The 21,014-nt window shown below is 44.8% G+C and overlaps 1 protein-coding gene across 5 annotated transcripts in view; it reads right to left on the bottom strand.

The window, feature by feature from the left end:
• Nucleotides 1-4,148: 4,148 nt before the first annotated feature.
• Nucleotides 4,149-21,014, bottom strand: part of VEGFA (vascular endothelial growth factor A) — a 30,060-nt gene continuing 13,194 nt past the window's right edge. The window contains exons 3-8 of one of the 5 annotated variants that reach the window (XM_081187255.1): nt 18,230-18,426; nt 15,348-15,424; nt 14,043-14,081; nt 10,899-10,948; nt 9,589-9,720; nt 4,149-7,499 (exon numbers count right to left, since the gene is read on the bottom strand). In XM_081187255.1, the coding sequence (XP_081043381.1) occupies nt 9,605-9,720; nt 10,899-10,948; nt 14,043-14,081; nt 15,348-15,424; nt 18,230-18,426 (479 nt within the window). In that variant the 3' untranslated portion in view covers nt 4,149-7,499; nt 9,589-9,604. Of the gene's footprint in view, nt 7,500-9,588; nt 9,721-10,876; nt 10,949-14,042; nt 14,082-15,347; nt 15,425-18,229; nt 18,427-21,014 lie in introns of all 5 variants that reach the window. The other 4 variants (XM_081187253.1, XM_081187254.1, XM_081187257.1 and 1 more) reach the window with 4 other exon arrangements.

Raw genomic sequence — 21,014 nt, 5'->3', positions numbered from 1 at the left:
CGGGCGCGCGGGTGCGTTTCCTAAGAGAGTGAGGACCCCCGCCTCCTCCCCACCTGCTCCCTCACCAGCCAGCCAGCCAGCCGCGCGCCCTAGCCGGAGAGCCTCGGCCGTCCCCGTCGCGCAATCGGCTGGATCTCCCTTCAGCAGGCCGTGCTCACAACTCGGCCCAGGGACCCGCAGCAGCGGATCTCCGGCCCAGCTGAAGAATCCGGCAACAAGCCCCCTCCTCCCCAAACGCTCCGCCGAAATATGCTCCAAAACCCGCCAGATAGGCCGCCGGCCGCCAAGTCTTGTGGCGCCCTGAGCGAGGGTCTCTCCCCAACACCGCCACCTCGAACTGCGTTCTCCCGGCTACCCGAGCGAACCAGCGGCAGGACCCCGGTATGGGCCCCCCCAATATTTTTTATAAGTCGGCGCCCCTGGTTGCAATGCATATTGTGTAACGTTATGTAACAAATTAACAGAAAGTTCTTGGCCTAGGAGGCAGTATTACTAAATACATATCCAGTAAAAGTGTGTAATAAATCAATTGGTCTTGAAACTGACAAAAAGGCAAGGATTTCTTTTCTTTTCTTGTATTGACCATGCTTCAGCTGTTGGAGGATCATGAAGGGTTTTCAAGTTCCAAGACCACTTGACTTTTAATAGAAAATGTCAAATTTACAAGTTTAACAGTGTCATCTTCATAGATGTCTTCTTAGGAGCAGGGTCCCACAGATTGAAAGGGACTCTCAGTCTGTATTCTCAAGTACAGATAATTCTTTGGTGACCAATGTAGCATTTGTAAGCTTCTTTAAATAATATTTTATGTTTTAGCTATCATTATTTAACTCCAATTAACATTAAACTGTTTGTTAACTGGTTTAATCTTCCCTACAAAAATAATAATGAAATATGCCCTATTGTTGGCTAACTCTTGTTTTGCTTTGTATTTATGTACTTAGACATTGATTTGGCATGGGTTTTTTCTTTGTTTTGGTAATGCTGATTTATTCTGCATTTGTTGAATTGTTGATTTTTGTCATTTGAATTTACTAACATGTTCTGTATTTTTGTATGTTTGTATTTTCAATGTTTTGATGTTTTTAAATGTTTGGTGTGAGCTGCTTTGGGCAAAGCTCATTGTGGAAAAGCAGCATATAAATAAATTCAACCAATCAATATGCTACAAGTAGTTTAAATGTTTTTTTTTATTGTGGGTTTTGTTTTTTAAAAAATGTGACCAAAGTAAAAGTTTTGCAACCTCAATAATTCATCTGTAACTTTGATTTCCCCCCCCCCCACAAAAAAATATGGCTCAATAATTTGTTTTCCATCTGAGCTAATGTTTCATGGACGAGTCTCAAAATTATGGTAATGTTTATTGGAAACTGTGGGAAATAGGCTCTCTGGTAAATGACCTGGAACCAATGTATCATGACCAATATAACATGTGACAATTCACTGATAGACATCCACAAATAGCTCCAAAGCTAAACCCCCTTGCATTCACAAGTTGCCAGTCAGCATCAAGTCCATGAGGGAAGTTGCAACTTCCAAAGGAACTTACAGCGGTACCTCGGGTTAAGTATTTAATTTGTTGCGGAGGTCCATTCTTAACCTGAAACTGTTCTTAACCTGAAGCACCACTTTAGCTAATGGGGCCTCCTGCTGCTGCCACACCGCTGGAGCACGACTTCTGTTCTCATCCTGAAGCAAAGTTCTTAACCTGAAGCACTATTTCTGGGTTAGCGGAGTCTGTAACCTGAAGCGTATGTACGGTAAACTGAGGTACCACTGTATACTTAGCTGCAGGCAACACTCAAATGACTTGCTTCTTTCCAACGAAACAGTTGTCATTTTCAGGAAGGCAAATGCCAAAAAAGTTCCTCTTTTTGAAGATGACTTCATGTTAATGAATATAATATTGCATCACCCAGTCCACTTTTTTTTTTTAATTTCCCAGTCTTAAACCCAAAAATAATGAAATTGCCAACTGACACTAGTAGTTCACTGGTTGTTTCTGCTTCTGCACTTTCATTCAACATAATCACATTTCTCCTAGGGACATTATTCCCCATGGTTGTAGCATTTATCTTAAATTATGTTGAAATTCATTTATGCTTTGTGTTCCAAGGTTGCCTTCAACATTTCACAGGCAAGAGACCTCAAAAGATGGCCCAGTCTTGACCTGACAGGCTTCCATAATCGGGCCATGAGGCCATTTTGAGCAAACCATAGCCCCCCAACCTGCAACTGATGTCATACAGGTGTGTGACCAAAAGAGTGGGGCTTGTCCAGCTTCCAAAGTGCCAAGTGCCTGACAACCAGCTGGTTGTTGGAGACTTTGAAGCCCTGCCCAAAGTGGGAAAACCAGTTTAAAATCCAACATGAAGTCCTCTGGCCACAATTTTACCTCACTTTTTTCTCTAGACACCCAAAACATCATGACCTTTCCTCATAGGGGAACCACTCCAACTTCATGTTAATTTCAGTTGCAGCTGTGACATTTTTATTTTCCCATTATGTGTTGTGAGCCATTTTTAAAGATCTCTGAAAGAAAGGCATGGTGTCCATGTTTTAATAAAAATGGAGCCCTGAACCAGCTGGAACACCCATCAGACGGCCCCACAGAATCATCTCACCTGCAGTTAACCCAAGCATGTGATGAAATTGTATTTTCTGAAAGCCCAGACTCATTCTTGCTGAGGATATGTACTTCAGGAAATCACTAGGGTATTGATAAACTTAGTTGCGAATGCCATCAAAAGACTGGCATCTGTGGCATAGGTTCATATGAAAGAGCCTTCAATAATGTCCACCACAACTAGCTTGCACAGATAAACAGCAGTCGTATGAAAATGCTAGGTTGTTAGATCTTCCAGCAACCTCTGTGTTCATTAGAGCCTTCTGAGTGGACATCTTACTTTCTGACTGAACTGTTTGCTAGTACAGTGGTACCTCGGTTTTTGAATGTAATCACTCCCAGTAGACCGTTAAGATTTCTGAAACATTCGAAAACGAGGCGCAAAGGACCGCCTGCAAATTCAATAGAGAAAACGGGGGGGGGGGGGGACTCAACGAAAGCCATTTGACTTCCAAGGTGCGTTCGAAAACGGAAGCATTTAATTCCAGGTTTTCGGCATTTGAAAACCAAAACGTTCAACTTCCAAGACGTTCGAAAACCAAGGTACCACTGTATATAGGAATATTTGGATATCGTAACAACACAAGTAGGGAGCATTGAAAGCATACTGGTATTCTGCCCATAGATCAAAGAGGGCTGTTTTGTGGCCTTATGTCACTACATAAGACAATTATTTCTCCCCTATGACAGTTGAGATCCTGGCCATTCAAGTGCATTTTTCATTTAACCATTAATTGGTTACTTGTTACCTCCCAACCTCACATATACTCTCGATTTTCCTTTGACTGGGCTACAGTGTATGGATTGTCCTGGCATGCCCAGAGTGTTGATTCTGTACATTGCTTTTTTTCACAATGCACTTTCACAGCTATACAAGCCCTTCCCCCCGTGACCCCCTCCCCACAGCCGATTAGCAAAATCAGTTCAAAAACACCAGCAGAAAAAAAGATGCAAAAGAAGTTTGGGAAAATAAACCAAGTGAGAATTAAATTCTTTATTACAAAAAAAGCCATAGATGGTGGTTTTTTTAAAGATATATTTGTTATTTTTTTGTCTAAAAATAAATATTTCATATGGAATCTTGAGATTAGCCAGTGTGGCAAATGTATTCTTTTCTTGCCACATTACAGATAAACAGTAGCACCAATAAATAAAATGATAGTAAATTTTTCTATATTTCTGGGGCGCAGGAGCGGGTTACATATATAAAAATCGTAGTGTCTATTTATTCCGAATCACACATATACATAAACATATATATATATATATACACACACACATACATATAACCAAATATATATATAATATGTAGATGTATAACCCTTGCCTCAAAAGGAATGTGTAGGGGGAGGGTGTTAAGAGATATTAATTAAATAACTGATCATGCTACTGACTCTGTCAACAACTGGGGAGAGATTGGATGGAGCAGAAGAGTTAAAAATTTATACATAACAGTACAAAAAAAGAGGTACGGCTTATAAATAGTAAAATTAAATATTAACAAAGAATACTGAAAAATACCTAGTTTAAATTATTATTTTTAATTTCTAATTTTTAAAAAGGGATATTAAACAAGTATATAGAACAATGTTTGTCACCTTGCACAGCATGAATATATACATTTCAGCTGTGTGCGTGTGTGTGCACGCACAAGCACACACACACCCCTGCACGCACACGCACGCACCCACACTCACACATACACCACACTTGCTATTGGGTAGAAGGGAATTTCATAGTGGTTAATCATCAAACTTGCAACAAGTTGATTTTTTGCTTGCCTGGAAACAGACAGGCATTTGGCAGCATTCTCACACAGACCAAATGTAACTTGATTTTTTAAAAACCCAAACTTCTGAAACTGAGCACCAGGCGTACACCCCACTCCAGTGAAGGCAATTGGAAGCAAGCTTCCACACACACACACACACACACACACACACACACACACACACACAATGGGCACATGGTTCTAGACCTCTGCATTCACATCCATCCACCACTGAATTAGGAAACAGGTCTGCAATGTGAAATGGATGGCCAGCGCTAAGTGCTGAATCTCTTTGGGGGGGTGGGGTGGAGAATCCAGAACCTACAGCAAGGGAAGAAGTTTGGATTCATTCCGCCCACTCACCGAGCCAATCAGAGCTGGCCTTACTACCTTTTGAGCAGCCAGGCAGCCGCAGGTCCATGCATGCAGCATCCCTCAGGTGCGCGCGCACACACATACACACACTGAACGCCAACGTATTTTACATAAATTAAATAGGAATAGGTTTTCAAAGGCAACAATGCTGCTTCAAATCACAAAGAGTCTGCACCACATGCACCTGCTTAGAAGGCAGCAGAAGCTGCCCACAACGTCACAGGTGCTGGGTCCAATCCAACTGGGGGGGGAGGGGGGAACGGAAGCACTGCCCTTCCAGGATCAATCCAAGTGCAGGAGAACCAGTTCCACTCACCCACCAAGTAAATTTCATCTAGAACTAATGAGTGAGGGGAGGAAAGGCTACCAGTGGATTGTATCCATGTTGCGCTTGCCAAGTCATCAATATGGCCCTATTATCATCAGCACTCATTTGCTGGCTAAGGCCAGGGTGCATTTGGGCAAGTCAACAAACTTCAGATATTTAAAGTACATTGCTGCCACCTCCTTTCCAGATCAGAATGTTTACTTAATACCTAGTGGTTTGGTGTGCTTTGGTGTTTATAGTGTTTTATCTTGCAAAGGCACTGAGCATTATAGCCTGATCTCACAAGAGCACTTAGGCATCCGTTACTCAAAATTTGTGCATTATATCTAGGTGACTAGCCCAAGCTTCTGTGTTGTAATGCAGTCCCCATACCAGTGTTACAATGGAACTCTTGCCAGTTTTAAGAGTTGCAAAGTTTTTTTCTACTTTCCCAAGGGTTGTGCACACATGGTCCCGCACATCGCAGGCAATGCATGTTTATAGTGGCTGTTGACTGGGCCTGATTTTACAAACACACACACGCACACACACACACACACACACCTTTAATTCAACAGCCTTCCCCAACCTAGCTGAGTTAGTCGTAATCCCCAAAAAACTTAGTTGTAGTAAAAACAACAGTAGCCACTGGAAAGCACCAAGTTGGGAAAGCTGTGCTAAAGGGGGTTAAACGATACTGCCAATATCTAGAGAGCCTGAATATATTAGCCACTCTAGGGTGCTACCAACTTTAATCAGGTTCCACATAAGAATGTTCCGAACCTTGTAGTGCAGAAGCATGATGAATGGGGTCAATTTGAGGCTTTCTTTGTCACATCAAGCCAAGTTAGACAAGAGTTTTCTGAACAATTCAACACTGAAAATTCAAGATTCTACATGGCACATAGCTCAAGGTTATTGGGGGAGGGGGAAGGAAAATTTAAGATGGGCACCCCCAAAGTCCAGATGAGAGTTTACTTCAGGCAAATAAACTCATTATGAATTATCCAACGTTTGGTGGTGAATGCTTCATAAGTCTCTTGTTAAATAAGTTTCTGTTGCAACGGAGCACGTTTTCAAATAAACAAGACCGTGTATTGGTAGGATAGGCAACATTACGCCACCAGCATGATGGTGGAAAGAAATAAAGTTACAAAACTCCAGCATAGCACAAGATGTCTTGGCACATTCATGTTACAACAGATTGAGAATATTAATGAATTCACAAAACGAGAAGTAATCTCTCATCGGATACTGCCCAGCAGGCTATAAATGCCACTTTCCAATTTTGAACCTGTATATTTGTGTGCATATACTCCCCACACAGACACACACTCACCCCCCGCCCCAATCTATTGTACATATATACTTCAGATTAATATCCCTTTCCAGAGATGTTCCATAAGCATCTTCAATGGCAGCTCTGTGCATAAGGATGACAGACAGCACTGCTCAACTGCCTGGCTATATATTCTTGCTTCCGTGTACTGCCAAGCCCCCATATCCTTGATTTAAGTAGCAAAGAGAGGTTGCAAGATTGTAGATCCCAGCAACGCCTGCTCAAGTTGACAAGCACCAGCCACTGACAATCACTGTTAAGGCCAGAACATAGATCCAGGGCAAAGTTCCTGCAGCAAAGTCAATTCGACAACATACACCAGTGTCCCATCAAAACAGGCAGGTTGCAAGACAAGTTGGGGCAGATCGTTTTGGAGAGGAGGGAGAGGGAAGTTGACCGAATCCTCAGACCTAGTGGCTAGAGTCACTTCCTTGACCTTTTGACCCATAATATTCCAAGGCCCCATCTTTGGAATCCCCTGCCACCTCCTCTCTGGTGCCAATGTCTCTCCATACAAGACAGGGCCTGGGGAACTGAGCTTGGTGGAGCAGCATGCTTAACAGAGTCAGCAAGAGTATGAAGATTACACTGAGCGCTTTTGGCTGAAGTCCAGTCATCGTTTCTTTCTTACGCCCCAAGTAGCCCACTTGTGTCCACAGCAGTTGAATATATCCAGTGAAGACACCAATAATGTTAGCAATGTTTTTTTTTCTTTCTTAAAACTCAGAATATATATGTATATCTATATTTACAAACATATATATTTTTATTCATGTGAAACGGGAGTCCTAAAACATACCACTCCAGTCTCCCTGGCTCTATTATTTAGCAGCATGAGAAGGAAAGTCTCTATAGAAAACCAGTTCAAAACCAAAAGGTGAATCTTGTGAGGGTCCTCGGGGAATGTTCCTTCCGGAGTCCATCGTCCGTACTCAAAAGTGCTGTGCTCTACTGATCCTTCATTTTAGTGTTCATTTGGATTAGTGTTTTTTGACCAGGCGAGATATCAGGCTCCAGAAACCAAGGCTCTCTTCCCCCACTCCTTTTCTTCTCTGCTGCTCACCGTCTCGGTTTTTCACATCTGTTGAAGAGAATGGGTGGGGAGAAGAGGTTATGGTTAACTGAAGTAACAGGTGTGGGATTTTCTGAGGTGATGAAGGCAGTGGTAGGGGAAGAGGAGAACTACAGAGCTACTAAAAGATCAGCCAGTCCCATTGTTCCCCCACATAAATCCATACAAAGCAGGTGAGGTGAGTGACTTGAGATTTGTCTTAAAGAGCAATTTTTTGGGGGGGAAACCACAACACCACTGCATTTCCATGTGATCCCCGCTCCCAAATAATGACAGAAAACTACTTTCCTCTCCAAACTGTCATACCTCCTTGCACGTCGCAACTCACACATACACAAATTATCCCCTCCCAATCTATATTGTTTTTTGTTTTGTTTTTTTATGTGGAGGTGCAGCCAAACAAAGCCGTGAGTGTCTCACGCAGGCAAAAGGGAAACAAAAAATATATATTGTTTGTCATTCCACTCTTTGCCAAGAGACAGTGGTTAGTGCCTGAACACAGCAGCAACAGTTTGTGGCAGAAGCAGGAAGAAGATGAATTTGCTGTGCCCTTTTAAGGTCCAGATTTCATAACTCAGTAGGAATGAAAGTTCATCTGAAGCAGCTTTCCACACTCACACAGATATGAGGTTGCCAGCCCCAACGAATACAGCCTCTCCTCCCACCCGATGCACTGACAAGACACTCTGAAAATCAACATTTCACCCTGGCACAGGGGAGAACCTAACCATGGGGTGAATAATTTCCAAATCCTAGAGCATTTTTCCTCCTCCTTTGAGAAACCTTCTGAGCCTTAAGCTTCTAGCAAGGATGGTTTTCCAAAGCTGCTCTTTGGAAAGTTTGAGGAAAAACTATAAAGGTCAAGGGCAAGAAGATGCCTGGTTTCTCTCCAGGGACTACTTCTGCAGGGTGAACTGTAACCCAAGAAGAGCTGGCTCCCTTCTTTCTGCAGCAAAAGGCATCCACACTCAGGTTACAACCCCTCGCAAGATTCCCCTGCATAGAGACCAGTGTGTCTCAAACTCCTCCACTAACAGAGAATGGAGCTTGCTGGCCAATCATATCAAAAAGCCCAACGTATCCAGCTCAACATCTGCAGGCACACATGGTTGACTGCGGATTCTGTAGGTCAGTCTTCACCAATCTAGTGTCTTCCAGATGTTTCTGACTACAGCTGCAACTCTACAGAGTCCCAGCAAGTCCAAAACATCTGCAGGGCACCAAATGGACAAAGCTACTGTAGAACCACGTGCTATTCTCAGAGAACTAAATGGACTCCTGCCCTTCTAGCCTTGGCTGCAGGGGACCCTTTCTCTCGAGGGAGAAATGCTCATTTTCCAAACGTGAAAACAGGATGTATGAAACCTCTTGGTGGCAGGAAGCTCTGGGATTTTTGTGAAGGGTTGGGTGGTATTTGTGGTTACAAAGTGGATACAGAGATGATGACATCTTGTATGCACTCAGTCAGACTTTGAGGTGGTGCATATCATTGGCTTGTGGCATTGCTTCTCTGCCTATTCTAGTCCATGCAAGTCACTCTTCCAATTACACCACAGATAGAAGGACTCAGTCCTAAGGTGGACTACTGCTGCAAGCCTTAATAAAGATTTTAAAGAGCTTGTCTAGTTACACTCCAGTTCTCCTTACAGCCCTGTGTCTGGAGCGAAGGGGACTTCTATTATGATCCAATAGCCTATATCCTATTATACAAGCACTTGCATCAAAGGTACTGAGCCCTTTCCCCTGGTTTCCAGCAGCATGAAATGAGCCATCTTGCTAGCCAAGGAGCACGTTCTATCTTAACACCGCCCTGTCTTGTCGTCATTCCAGCCCAGCCCTACCATAACACAGGAAGCTTGTGGCATGAGACTCATAATAGCCCTGTCCTTTTCCCTATCCATGTCAAGCAGGGGAAAGGAGGGATCATAGAACATTGGCAACAGAAGCCAGCAGGAAGCAAACTTTCTCTCTCTTGCTCTTTCTCAACTTGAGAGTGTTTGTGTGTTTGTGTGAGCTGCACGCACGTGTGTGCGTGTGTGTGTGTGTGCCCATATGTTTGTGGGTATTTTCTCTCTCTTTCATTCTTCAGGACACAAACCTGCAAGTGCGCTCGTTTAACTCAAGCTGCCTCGACTTGCAACGTGAGTCTGTGAATTTGCAGGAACATTTACAGGTCTGGGGATCTTGTTTGAACAAGTGCTTTCTCCTTTCTGAGCAAGGTTCACAGTGACTGCAAAAAGGCAAAAGGAAAGAGGTCTAAGCTACAGCGCTTTAGCGGGAAGAAATTTACACATGCAACACCCTAAACATTGAAGCAATCCCTGCCCCCAACCCCCACTCGCTCAGCACTGCTCATTCAGAACACTGCTGGCTGGCAGACAGTCCCAAAGGTGTTCCAACACTTACTTGCAACAGCTTAAAGAGAAAGAAACCGGCTCTCTGCAGCTGCACAATTCACAAATCCTGCATTAGTCCAATTGGCCAAGGTAAAAATGGCGAGAGCCTCCTCATGTTAACAGAGGTCCCCAAAACAAGAGTGAAAACATGTTAAATACCCAGTGGCAGCTCCTCCTACAAAGAAAGTCTTGCTAATGTCAACTGGGGCAACAGCTATACCAAAAGGTGGAGAGGAGAGGAGACAGTTTCCTAGATTCAGCTGCTTTGTGCGTGGGGGCCTTAATAATAATAATAATAATAATAATTTTCCCCTTAGGGATTGAATCAAAATAGCTCCTTTTCAAATCCCTTTCCTGCTGCAGAACTGCCACCAGATTATTAGCAATGCAGGATTCTGTGAATTGAAGAGAGAGAGAGTAAAAGAGGAACCACCAATATCCAGAAGAGAGAGAGAGAGAGAGAGAGAGAGAGAGAGAGCGCTCCTCATATGTTTCCCAGAGTCCTCTAGCTCCTCACTGGTTAGTGTTACCATCAGATCACACACACAGACATAAACATGCATGAATGGCAAGCACCAAGCCCTTGTTGCCAGCCTCATTAACAATGACAGCCTTAAAGGGAAAGCTGAAATTAAGGGAAGCGAGGAGATGGGAAATCACACAGGGGGAATTGCAGGGTGCAGCAACAGTGAAGCAAATAAGCCTGCCTGTCCCTTCATGTTGTTGTGCCTTCGGAAAAGAAAGAGTAATCCCAAGAAGAAGAAGAATCGCTCCTCCTTTTATGCCTCTGTGTCAGACGTGCCAAAGCTGCTACGCTACCACCACCAGTGAGGCCACCCCAGCTCTCCACGAAGGAGTGATTTGGAGAAGTGGGTGGGGAATTGTCTCTTTGTTGTAATTAGGTGTATTGCAAGCAGGTGTTTTGATTTGAGGGGTGATGGGAAGAAATGGGGAACGGGCAGAGTCTACAAGCACATGATGCAAACGTACAAGTTTTGTGGTTTATACCGGCCTCTCTTGCGCTTTCTCTTTTGACCCTTCCCCTTTCCTCGCTTTGATTTTCTGGAAGAAAAACAAAACAAAAAAAAGCAGAAAGAAAGAAAAGAGAAGGAAGGAGGAAGAGAAGAAGCGGGAAGGAAAACAGGGAGGGAGGACAGGAAATGGGGAAGGAACTGCCCTGTGGGCTTGGGTGAAGAGGAAGCCCAGGAAGAAGAGAAGGCTGGAAAGCCTTTGGCTCAAGGTTTCTTTTTTGCCACCTCTTACTCTAGCCCCCTTCACACCACCAGCACAACCTCTGTCAGGGCTACGGAGCTGAACCATGGCAGGACCCAACAATGTCTCAGCATGCAACCCTGCCACTGGCCCAAGAGATGGGAGGAGCTACTTCTCCCCACATGGAGGTGGGGCTTGCTGAAAGAGGCCTGGAAGCCGCCTGTGCCCAAATGAAATGCACTGTTCACCATCAGCTGGTAAGAGACAGTGCAGGCAGGCATCCTTGATAAAGCATTTGCGCCTTGCCCAGCATATGTCTGGATTATTCTGACACACAGAACTTCTGACCTCAGAAATCCAGTTTGAAGAACTCCAGTAAAATTATAAGGGTGGAATTCAAAGTAGCACTAAGGAGACCACCCATCTTTGCCCCTACTCTGTGGGTTGATTTGGGGGGCACAGAAGGAAGGAAGCCCCATTGCACTAGCTGGACTTCTTGTGTTGGCTCCCGCTAGCACAACTACTTAGTTGAACTCAGCCCTAAGTGGTGCTCAAAAGTAGGCAGGCAGCAAATGGAACTGCTGACTAAAATCTCAACCTCAGTCCCTTTGGCCTTACTCTGGAGACCATGAACTCTGGGTCCATTTGAACCCAGCATGCTGCTCCACAGCTATGACTGTCATGTTGCAACTGACAGCAAAGCAGCCAGTTCTGCTATCGCTTTGCTGCTGGGGTCATCCACAAAGACTGAAGCCATAACTGATGCTGGCAGGTGAACAACGATGCAAGAAGAGGAGTCCTAACCCAAAGAACCGGCTGCTGAACTTCTCTTGCCTCTCAAGCCCTGCTGGGAATAAAGACCTGCCAAACAGCCTATTTCTAAATGAAGAGATGGTGAAGTAAAGCCTCAACCTAGCTAGCACTCTTTGGGTTATGGCACAGTCCTGCCAGAGAATTTGGAGCCACCTTCCTGTAGCTAAGATAAGACTGATAACCTGCTAATATAGGAACTCAAGTCTTATTCCAGTATGGGAAGCTGCCTTATAGCAAGCAAGACCACTCAGTATTTATTATGCTGACTAGCAATGGCTCTCCAGGGTTTCAGGCAGTCATGTTTCCCAACCCTACCTGGAGATGCCCAAGACTGAACTTCAAACCCTTTGGGTAGAAAGCTTATGCTTCACTGCTGAGTTACAGCCCTTCCAAATGTATGTTGATAATGTGAATTAATTGAGATCGGCAGGAATGCTCGGCTCCAACCCCATGACCCAGGTGGATGTCTGGGGAACCCTGATTCCCTGTGTTAGCAGCAGATCAAGGGAGAGGTGCACACAGAAAGAAGCAAGAGCATTTTGAGAGGGTTCCTACGTCTCGCTCCCAAGATCTACCTCCTTCCCTCCCACAGGCAAGTCCACATCAATGGGATGGGAAGAAGAGGCGGGCTGTGAGGGTAACTGGCTGCATCTTTCCCGGGACTTGTTCAAGCCTGTTGGTTGGCACCAGTTTCTCTTTTCCTTACTACAGGTAGTAAGCACCCCCAAATCGCAGCTAGAGCTACAAACAAGACAGAGGGAGTGGTGCCTGCTTGAGGAAACCCTTTCCACAATGCTTGACTTCGTGAAGGACACATTCCCCAGGAGGAAAGCAAAACCAACAGCATCGAGCGCAAGAGGAATTTCAGCTTAACTCAAAGCAGAGTGCCCCATGTTCTGCGAAATTTGCAAAGTGAAGCAAGCCACCTGAAGTTCAGCCAAAGGTGAGGAGTGGAAGTTTCAGCAGAAGGTGAGAGGACTTTGGCTACACGAGCATTTTCTCTCCATCGCAGCAGCACACCCTGATCTCTTTCAGCCACTCCATTGAACAAGATATTCCAGAAAGAACAAGCCAAGCTGAAAGTGCTTTGCTGGGCTCTCCCCTCTTGATGGTTCCATGAAACGAATCCCAAGGAGAAGGTTAGAACATGGTAATGGCAACATAGCTGGCCATTAAGAGTCTCTTTCTTCCTTTCTCCTTTCTCTCTCTGTTTCTGCCTAGCTGCCATACCAAATCAGAGACTGTCCACTGTCCTACTCATGCCCTCATAATGCATGTGTAATTATTATTTTTAATCCAGGAGCGGGAAGAGAAAACATTACATTTGCCCTTGTTCGGTATGGTCTGGGAGATGGATAGAGAGGGATTTTTTCCCCCGATCAACACTGCCGCATTAGTCCACACAAAGCTGAAAGCAGATCGCCATTCACATTATAACATCAGCTAGTCCCTTTCCCACAAGGCAGCCCATCCAATGTCAAGAAGGTTCACATGTCAAGAAGGTTCACTTTATTTTATTCTACCCATTGTGATCAATATGCGAAGTTCATTCACATTTATGTCACCTCACTGCCCGTACTCTGAACAGGCTTCTACTTTCAGCTTTTCCCCCTATAGCGGGCAGAACTCCCCTTCTCTGAGAGGGACAGCAAAGCTCACATGCATAGCCTTGGTGTTAGGAATCTATGCAAGCAGCTATGAATAAGTCAGCAAGTTTTCACCCAAGCAGCAAGAGAGAGGCAATGATTTCCAGTGTCCACAACAACAACTGCTCATGGAAGGAAACTTTAACCTAGAATCCATTCCCAAAGGGAAGGAGGGAGGGGAAGATTCTGTTGCTTCATTGTTGTTCTTTACCAATTTTGTCCTTGCTATTCTTTACAAATTTCTATGAGTAAGCCGCTTCAGTATGTTATCAGGCAGGAAAGAAGCAATAGTCATCAAAGCTAGGTGTGTGTATGTGTTATCTGCCTACAAAGAATGGATTCAGGGTGCAGCCCTTATGATGGCAATTTTGTTTGTTTGTTTGTTAAATCAGTTATTGTTTCCCATGATTGGAAGGAAAGGAGGGAGGGAGGGAGGGAAATTACCAACACCAAAAGAGAAAAAGAACTTAAGCCAAGTTACTTACTTTTCTTGTCTAGGTTTCACTTCTTTCTTTGGTCTCTCTCTGTGTGGAAAGACAAGAGAAGAGATATCAGGAGGGAACCAAGAATATATACACAGGTATCACACACCCGCTTTCGCCATGTTAAACCCCCTCTCCCCAAAAAAATGATTACAAGGGTGTAATCCTTCAGCATTTTGCTTGTGTGTGAATGTTGTGTGTGAATTTGTTTTTATTCACACTTCTGTAAGCCATCCTGGAATCTCTCAATCAAGGGCCATTAACAAACATTTTAAATAAATTATCGCAGCCAGATGCAAAATAATTCCTGGCCATGATGCTAAGATGTTTCACAGCTAGCTATTGGCATCTAATGGAGTCTCATGCTGTGTGCAGGTATTTTGCCTGAACATGTGATGCTCAAAAGCAAGAGATGGAGGCAGGGGTGAGCATACAAGCTCCTCCCCCCCCCCAGCTTCCCTAGGCACACGGGCTTCCCTTTAGATTGGGAGTGGGGGGGGCCACTTTCTGCCCAAGGGCCTGATCCTAAGCTGGCTGGCCTTCTTCCGGGGGCTGCATTCCAACAGTGGGCAGGAGCAGAGGCAGAAGGGGGTAGGGCTGGTTTCAAAACATATCTTACATACTTTTATATACTGTTGTATATAAAATATTTCAAAAATATGTAAAAATGAATGCAAAATACGTAAAATGAAGCCCTAGGAAGACTGTGGAAAATGGTGAGGAAGGTCAACATAATTGTCAAATGCCATCACATGGCTGGGGTTTGCTAGAAATGACCATTCAGAGGGGCCTGGCCTGCCTCCTTAGGCCCGTGCATCAGAGGTCACAGAGAGCTTAATGGAAGCTTCTGAAGAGGGTTTTGCAAGTGTGCTCCATTGAACACACTTAGAAACCTCCCCACAAGTGGGAGACACAGCTTAGTAGGGTTCCTGGTTGTTTCTAACCATGTTTGATTGAACGTACCTATAAACCCATTCCAGGTGTTTACAACCAGTAGAGTGAAGATCTAAAGGGAAGTCCATGTGGCAAGAGAAGTTGGAGGTGGGAGTTTAACTAGGTGTCCCTGCCCCAACTTCGCGAGCACTATGCATTCATAGCTTCACCATCCTGTGAACATACCTAATTGGTGGCGAGCAACCTACAACTATTATATTAAGAACATAATACCTCTATTGAAATATTCTCCTTCAAGCAATCATCAAACAGAGGCCCTTCCATACTAAGGCTGTGAACCTTTTTAGTCTTTTCTTTTTTTAAGATGCAACTGTAAAGCAGTCGGTTCAATTCCAAGAAGGTATCCACTCTCACCTGCATTCACATTCTCTGTGCTGCTGGAAGCTCATCCGGCTTAAGTGCTGGCCTTGAAAGTGTTTAATTCTCAGGATCTGAAATGAAAGGAGGGGAAAGAAAGAAGGTAGAGGCTGAGTCTCATTCACCAATCACAACCTCTCAAAACAAAGAGGCAAACAGCACTATGGCAAAACAAAATTAAGAGAGGCTGCAATCCTATACCCACCTAACCTGAGAGCAAGCCCCACTGAACTCAGTAGGACTTACTCATGAGTAGGCATACATAGACTTGCTTTCTAAAGCAGTAAGAAATATAAAACTGTGTAATTCCTGCTCCGGATGACCAGCACAAGAACCCTCAATCAGAAGTTTGTTAAAAGGGCAAGTCTATACATATTTTTTGACTGTCTTCCTCTTACTTGAATTTTAGCTACCAAGCAACCTACTTGCCCACAAAAATGACATGCTTCTCCACAGGTGGGGCAAAGGACCATTTCTGGAGGCATATTGGTGCCTGGATTCAGGAAGACACAATGAGACACGACTTGAGCAAGGCAGCTACAGACTCAGGAGACTTTTGGCAGCCACAATGATTTCAAATGTATGTAGAGCACACAGGATGATGAAACTTGAAGTGCAGGTTGCTACTGAGTGCGTGTGCATTTGCAATACTAAGGAAAGAGAGATGCGTGCAGGAGCAAACCACACATGCAGGGCTCATTCCATCAGCCATCGGGCCTCTTCTCTCGCTTGTCCACTGGAAGCAGCCATTCCAGGAGGCTGCCTTAGCAGAAGAAACGGGAAGCAGGGCTCAATCCATCAGCTCTGCTCCTGGCCCTGACCCCTCCTGGCCCTGAACTGGTCACTAAAATAACTATTCAACTTTTAAGAACTGGCATCTGAGTTTGCTTTTCCTCCTCTTCCCTCCCTTTTCCTTTTGTGTTAGATCTTTCAGATTTCACACCTGCAGGCAGGGACTGTCATGTCTGAACTGCTTGCATGCAAGATGGGTGGAGAGCAGGGTACTAATGCTATAAATAATGAGGCTCCCTAGTCCTGCAGACACTAAACTCTGTCTCAAAGACAGGCTTGCTAGTGTAGTCTGTTTGGTGAACAGCAGGTTTAGGTGATAAACCCTTCAGCTTGGGGGCCTGTTCCTCTGCCTTGTGCAACAGCACGCAAGGGTGGCACCACCAAAATGATAACTGGCAGGTATGCAAGCTTAACTCCATACTTCACTAAGGTCATTAGTAGAACTGGTTTCCTTGGAATCCACATTGCCACTTGTGGTCTTGGGTCTGGATACCAAAAAACCACCACGGCATTTACACCCTCTGTTTTGGTGAGGCCAGGTCTAGAATGGCAGGTTGACATCTGTAAATGGTAACTGGGGGGCATCAGCAGTCGTTTTCTTAGGCACGGATGCGGATGAGGATTCAAGACATTTTTGCAAAGCTGAGAGGAATAGACAGGAAGCAAGTTCTGGCAGAGGCGTATTGGCTGTGCTCTGTGTGGAAAGCGTGCATCCTCACAGTATGCTTTGGCCTTAGCTATTCTTTCCAACCATTTCCCTTCAGGATGACTTAATTCAAAGTAAAAGAGAGAGGAAGCTCTTCCATTTGTCTCTGCATTGTTGTTCTTCCTACCCCTGCAGTGCCTTTGCAACTAACAAGTCAGAACTCTAGCTTGGCCAGTGGACCCTGACCTGGCCAACTTTTGATGAAGAAAGTTCACAGCTCCTTTTGTATGCCACAGTCTGCTGCACTGGGAGATGGGGTTGGAAGATACAGAAGCCAAAACAAGAATTAAGCAGAAGCCAGAGTGAAGAGGGGCCAATGGACCTGAGGAGATCCCTGTCTACACATAGATCCTCAGATTTGTAGCTAGCTAACGGGTTCCCTCCAGATGTTGCTGGACTCCAGCTCCCTCCAGTCCCAGCCAGCATGGTCGATGGTCAGAGATGGTGGGAGTTACAGGCCAAGAGCATCTCAAGGTGCAGAGGCTCCCCATCCCCAGCTTTTCTATGAGACTTAATGGGGACAAAAAACCTCAAGCTCATCTAGTACAAGGGGTAGTGTGTAAGCTAGATTGGAGCGGGCAACATTCAGTCAGGGAGTAGATGGATTCTCCCCATTCAAGCTGCTCAAAAAATCACAGACACTCCAGCTGGGCAGCCCAGCAGCTGAGTGAAGGGCAACAATTCACACTCTGCTTCTAGATAGACCAGCTAGCTATTTCTCAAATTTGAGGGGCTACCTGATCTAAAAGCAGCGCACGAAAAGCTACTACTACTACTACTACTACTACTACTACTACTATTATTATTATTATTATTATTATTATTATTATTATTATTATTGCTATTACTTATAATACCCTATACCCGGAGGTCTCAGGGCAGTTCACATAAAAATATCACAGTATATAAAATAAAAATAAAAGCAGTAACCCAGTAATACCTGCCCCCCCAAAAAGAGCCACATTTCTCATTTAGCTGCTTGGTACCCTTCCCTCAAGAGGAGAGGAGAGGTCTCTGTAATGCTATAGAAATCACTAGGTCAGTTCCCCTATTTTCTGATGCAAGGAGTCTCTTGTGCTCCTTTTGACTTCACTAGCACTCCCTAGCAAGTAAAATCGCTCGAGGAAGGACTGCCACCCGGCAGGCAAAAAGCAGAGCAAAAGTAAGAATAATAAAGAATCCTTCCGCTCCAGTCCTTTGACAGCCGACAGCATCAGTAGACGGAGGAGGCTGATAGATGTGGTTCAAGAGCTACCAGCTGACCATTCCTGGTTTAGATAAACCACCCGTGGTCCTGTGTGAGTTACACTGAAGGAAACAAGCAATGTCACCTCCCCCTTTGCTCTGTCCCCCACCTCCAGTTCCTTAGCTAGAGCCTCACCTCCATGGTGACATTGTACGTTGATGTGGGTACGCACTCCAGCGCCTCGTCATTACAGCACCCTGCACACCTCATCAGGGGCACACAGGATGGCTTGAAAATGTATTCCACCTCGTCAGGGTATTCTTGGAAAATATCCACCATGGTCTCAATTGTCCTGCAGGCACTGCGCTCAAAGACCACCAGAAATGAGATAACTACAAAAAAACAAGAGGTGGGGGAGGGAGAGAAATTAGGAATTAAGAACATCTCTGTTTTGCACTGTGATCGTTCGTAAGCTGTTTCAAGGCAACGTAGGAAACAGGGCTGTGGGTGTGTGGATTAATGGCTCTGCACTCGGTGCTCTTTCTGCCTAGATACCTTTCCCATTATCTCATGGGCTCACTGAAACATGCTGTCAATAAATGCATTAGTTCAGTTAAAAAGCACTTAAACCCAAGGAGATACAGAGTAGAACAGGGGTTGTAGAAAAGCAAGATAGGGCCAAATCACTGGCAGGTTCAGCATTTGCCCATTTGAATTTTAATGAGCTAGATATTCTGAACGCATTTGCAAGGCAAGGCAGAAACTAAAGCGAATCGCGAGCCTCAGAAATCAGAGCAGATCTCACAGAGGACCATGGCAGACCTTATTAGAGCAGCATTCCCCTGAAGCTAGTGGAAGTGGAATGAGGAGTTTGACACACTCTGCTCAGAAACCAGTTTACCAAACCCAGTTAACTCAGCCCAATAGCTCACCATATGAAAAACAAAAAATCCACTACAAGTCCTAGACATTGTGTATTTCAGGGCCTCTCTTAAAAATTGGCATTTTTCACAGAATAAAAGGCAGCTGTTGGGGAGAACCAGACATCATCTCCTAAGGAAGCACTTCTGCGGTGGGGATATTTTCCTGGCACTCATCACATAATGTTTCATCACAAGGAAAATGTGCTTTTTCCTTCAACTACAATATTAGGCTTATTGCGATTGGCATGGAATCTGGAACAGCAGCTATGCAAGTTCTAGAGTCACCTACTGGATACCTGTCCATCACTCAGGTAAACCCTTAAGGTAAAGTAAAGGAAGGAATGACCTGCCATTTTGCAAGCCTTTCAGAAAATGTTCAGGTTACTTTTTTCGGAGCTGTGCTCTCACTCCTTCCTCATTTCAGCACTGGAGTGCTTGTGTCCCAGGATGTTCCTCCACCCCACCCCACCTGGCAAAGAGCAAAGAAGCTACCAGCACCCTCCAACAAGGCTGCTTCCATACTATACAATGAGACAGGGTGTATATTGGTATGGCATTAGCAAAATTAATGCACTTTTCCTCCCCCCCTTCCTATTGCTTGTGTTTCATGCTCTATACAGTGGTACACTTCAGGTTACATACGCTTCAGGTTACAGACTCTGCTAACCCAGAAATAGTACCTCGGGTTAAGAACTTTGCTTCAGGATGAGAACAGAAATTGTGCTCTGGAGGTGCGACAGCAGCAGGAGGCCCCATTAGCTAAAGTGGTGCTTCAGGTTAAGAACAGTTTCAGGTTAAGAACGGACCTCCGGAAAGAATTAAGTACTTAACCCGAGGTACCACTGTACTTTGTGTGTTTGCAGGAAGGATCCTACCTGACTTCCAGTATTGGGGGAAAGCCTTAGCCTGAGTCCAACCCGTCATCACCATAAGCTTTAATAATGTATTTCATTATCAAGACCGGTTATTAGACTTGTGTCACCATTTTTTATGAATATAAAAGGAAGTGTTGTATTCCAACAGTATTGAAGACATGAACAGGGCCACAAATATGCAGCTAGTAGAAAAGGTGCAATGGGCTGAGGTGCACCCATTTCAGCTGCAGATTTCCCATGCTATACAAACATAGGAAGCTGCCTCCTCGATTTCAAGAAATTATACACTGCTTTATGTTGGAAAAGATCACCAAAAAAAGTGAGCAAAGGTATGTGCAAGCAATTTAAATTATAATTTTTATACTATTAGCCCATTGGTCAATCTGGCTAAGTATTGTTTACACTGACCAGCAGTCCAGGGCTTCGGTTAAAGGGTTTTCCCAGCCCTACCCAGACACCCTGCAGACAGAACTGGTGACCTTCTGCATGCAAAGCAGATGTTCCACTACTGAGCTGCAGCCCTTCCCCAAAGACCTTGTGCATATGCCAAGAGAGAAAAACTTAACCAATTTCCACACACACCAATTTCCCAATGTTCCCAAGTGCACAGCAGAGCTCGGACTTGGGGAGGAAAGGCTGCAGAACAACACAAAAGGAACACATGCAAGCGTGCAAAGTCCTCGTTCCAAGATTGTGCTGCATACTTCCAAATACACTCCCAGCAGCATGGGATCCTTCCTTCTTCCTCCAGCGTGCAACTGCTTTTTTAAAAAAGCTGTTAGCAGGGCTCAGTTCACAGACACAGCAGATAGCATCTGACCCCAGCTTTCTTGCCTTCAGATCATACGGCCGTATGCAGAGTCCCTGCAGTAGTGAGGTTGATAACCCGGTGTGATAACAAGCACAAACTGCTTGCATCATGGAAAAAAAAGGGACTCCGGTAAGCGTTTCTGAAGAGCCCTGAACCTGTGACAAACCTGCATAAAGGTTGTTCCATCGAAGCAGTGGAGGTGCAGGGAGGGAGGGAGGGAAGAAAGGAATGTACAGAAGCTGCCAGGCTTTGAGCTCAGGGCTTCTCAATTAATTGTCAAAAGTTAATTCTCGGTCATGTGGAGCTGACAGTGCCACAGTGCTGCTGGCAGCAGGTATAACTAAGGAGGAGGCTCCGCCTGGGATTTCTAT

This window comes from Podarcis bocagei, assembly GCF_964188305.1.
Source record: "Podarcis bocagei genome assembly, chromosome: 3".
In the NCBI taxonomy this organism is placed as follows: domain Eukaryota; kingdom Metazoa; phylum Chordata; class Lepidosauria; order Squamata; family Lacertidae; genus Podarcis; species Podarcis bocagei.
Note: the sequence above shows the minus strand (reverse complement) of the source record. Positions and strands in the feature narration are given on the sequence as shown.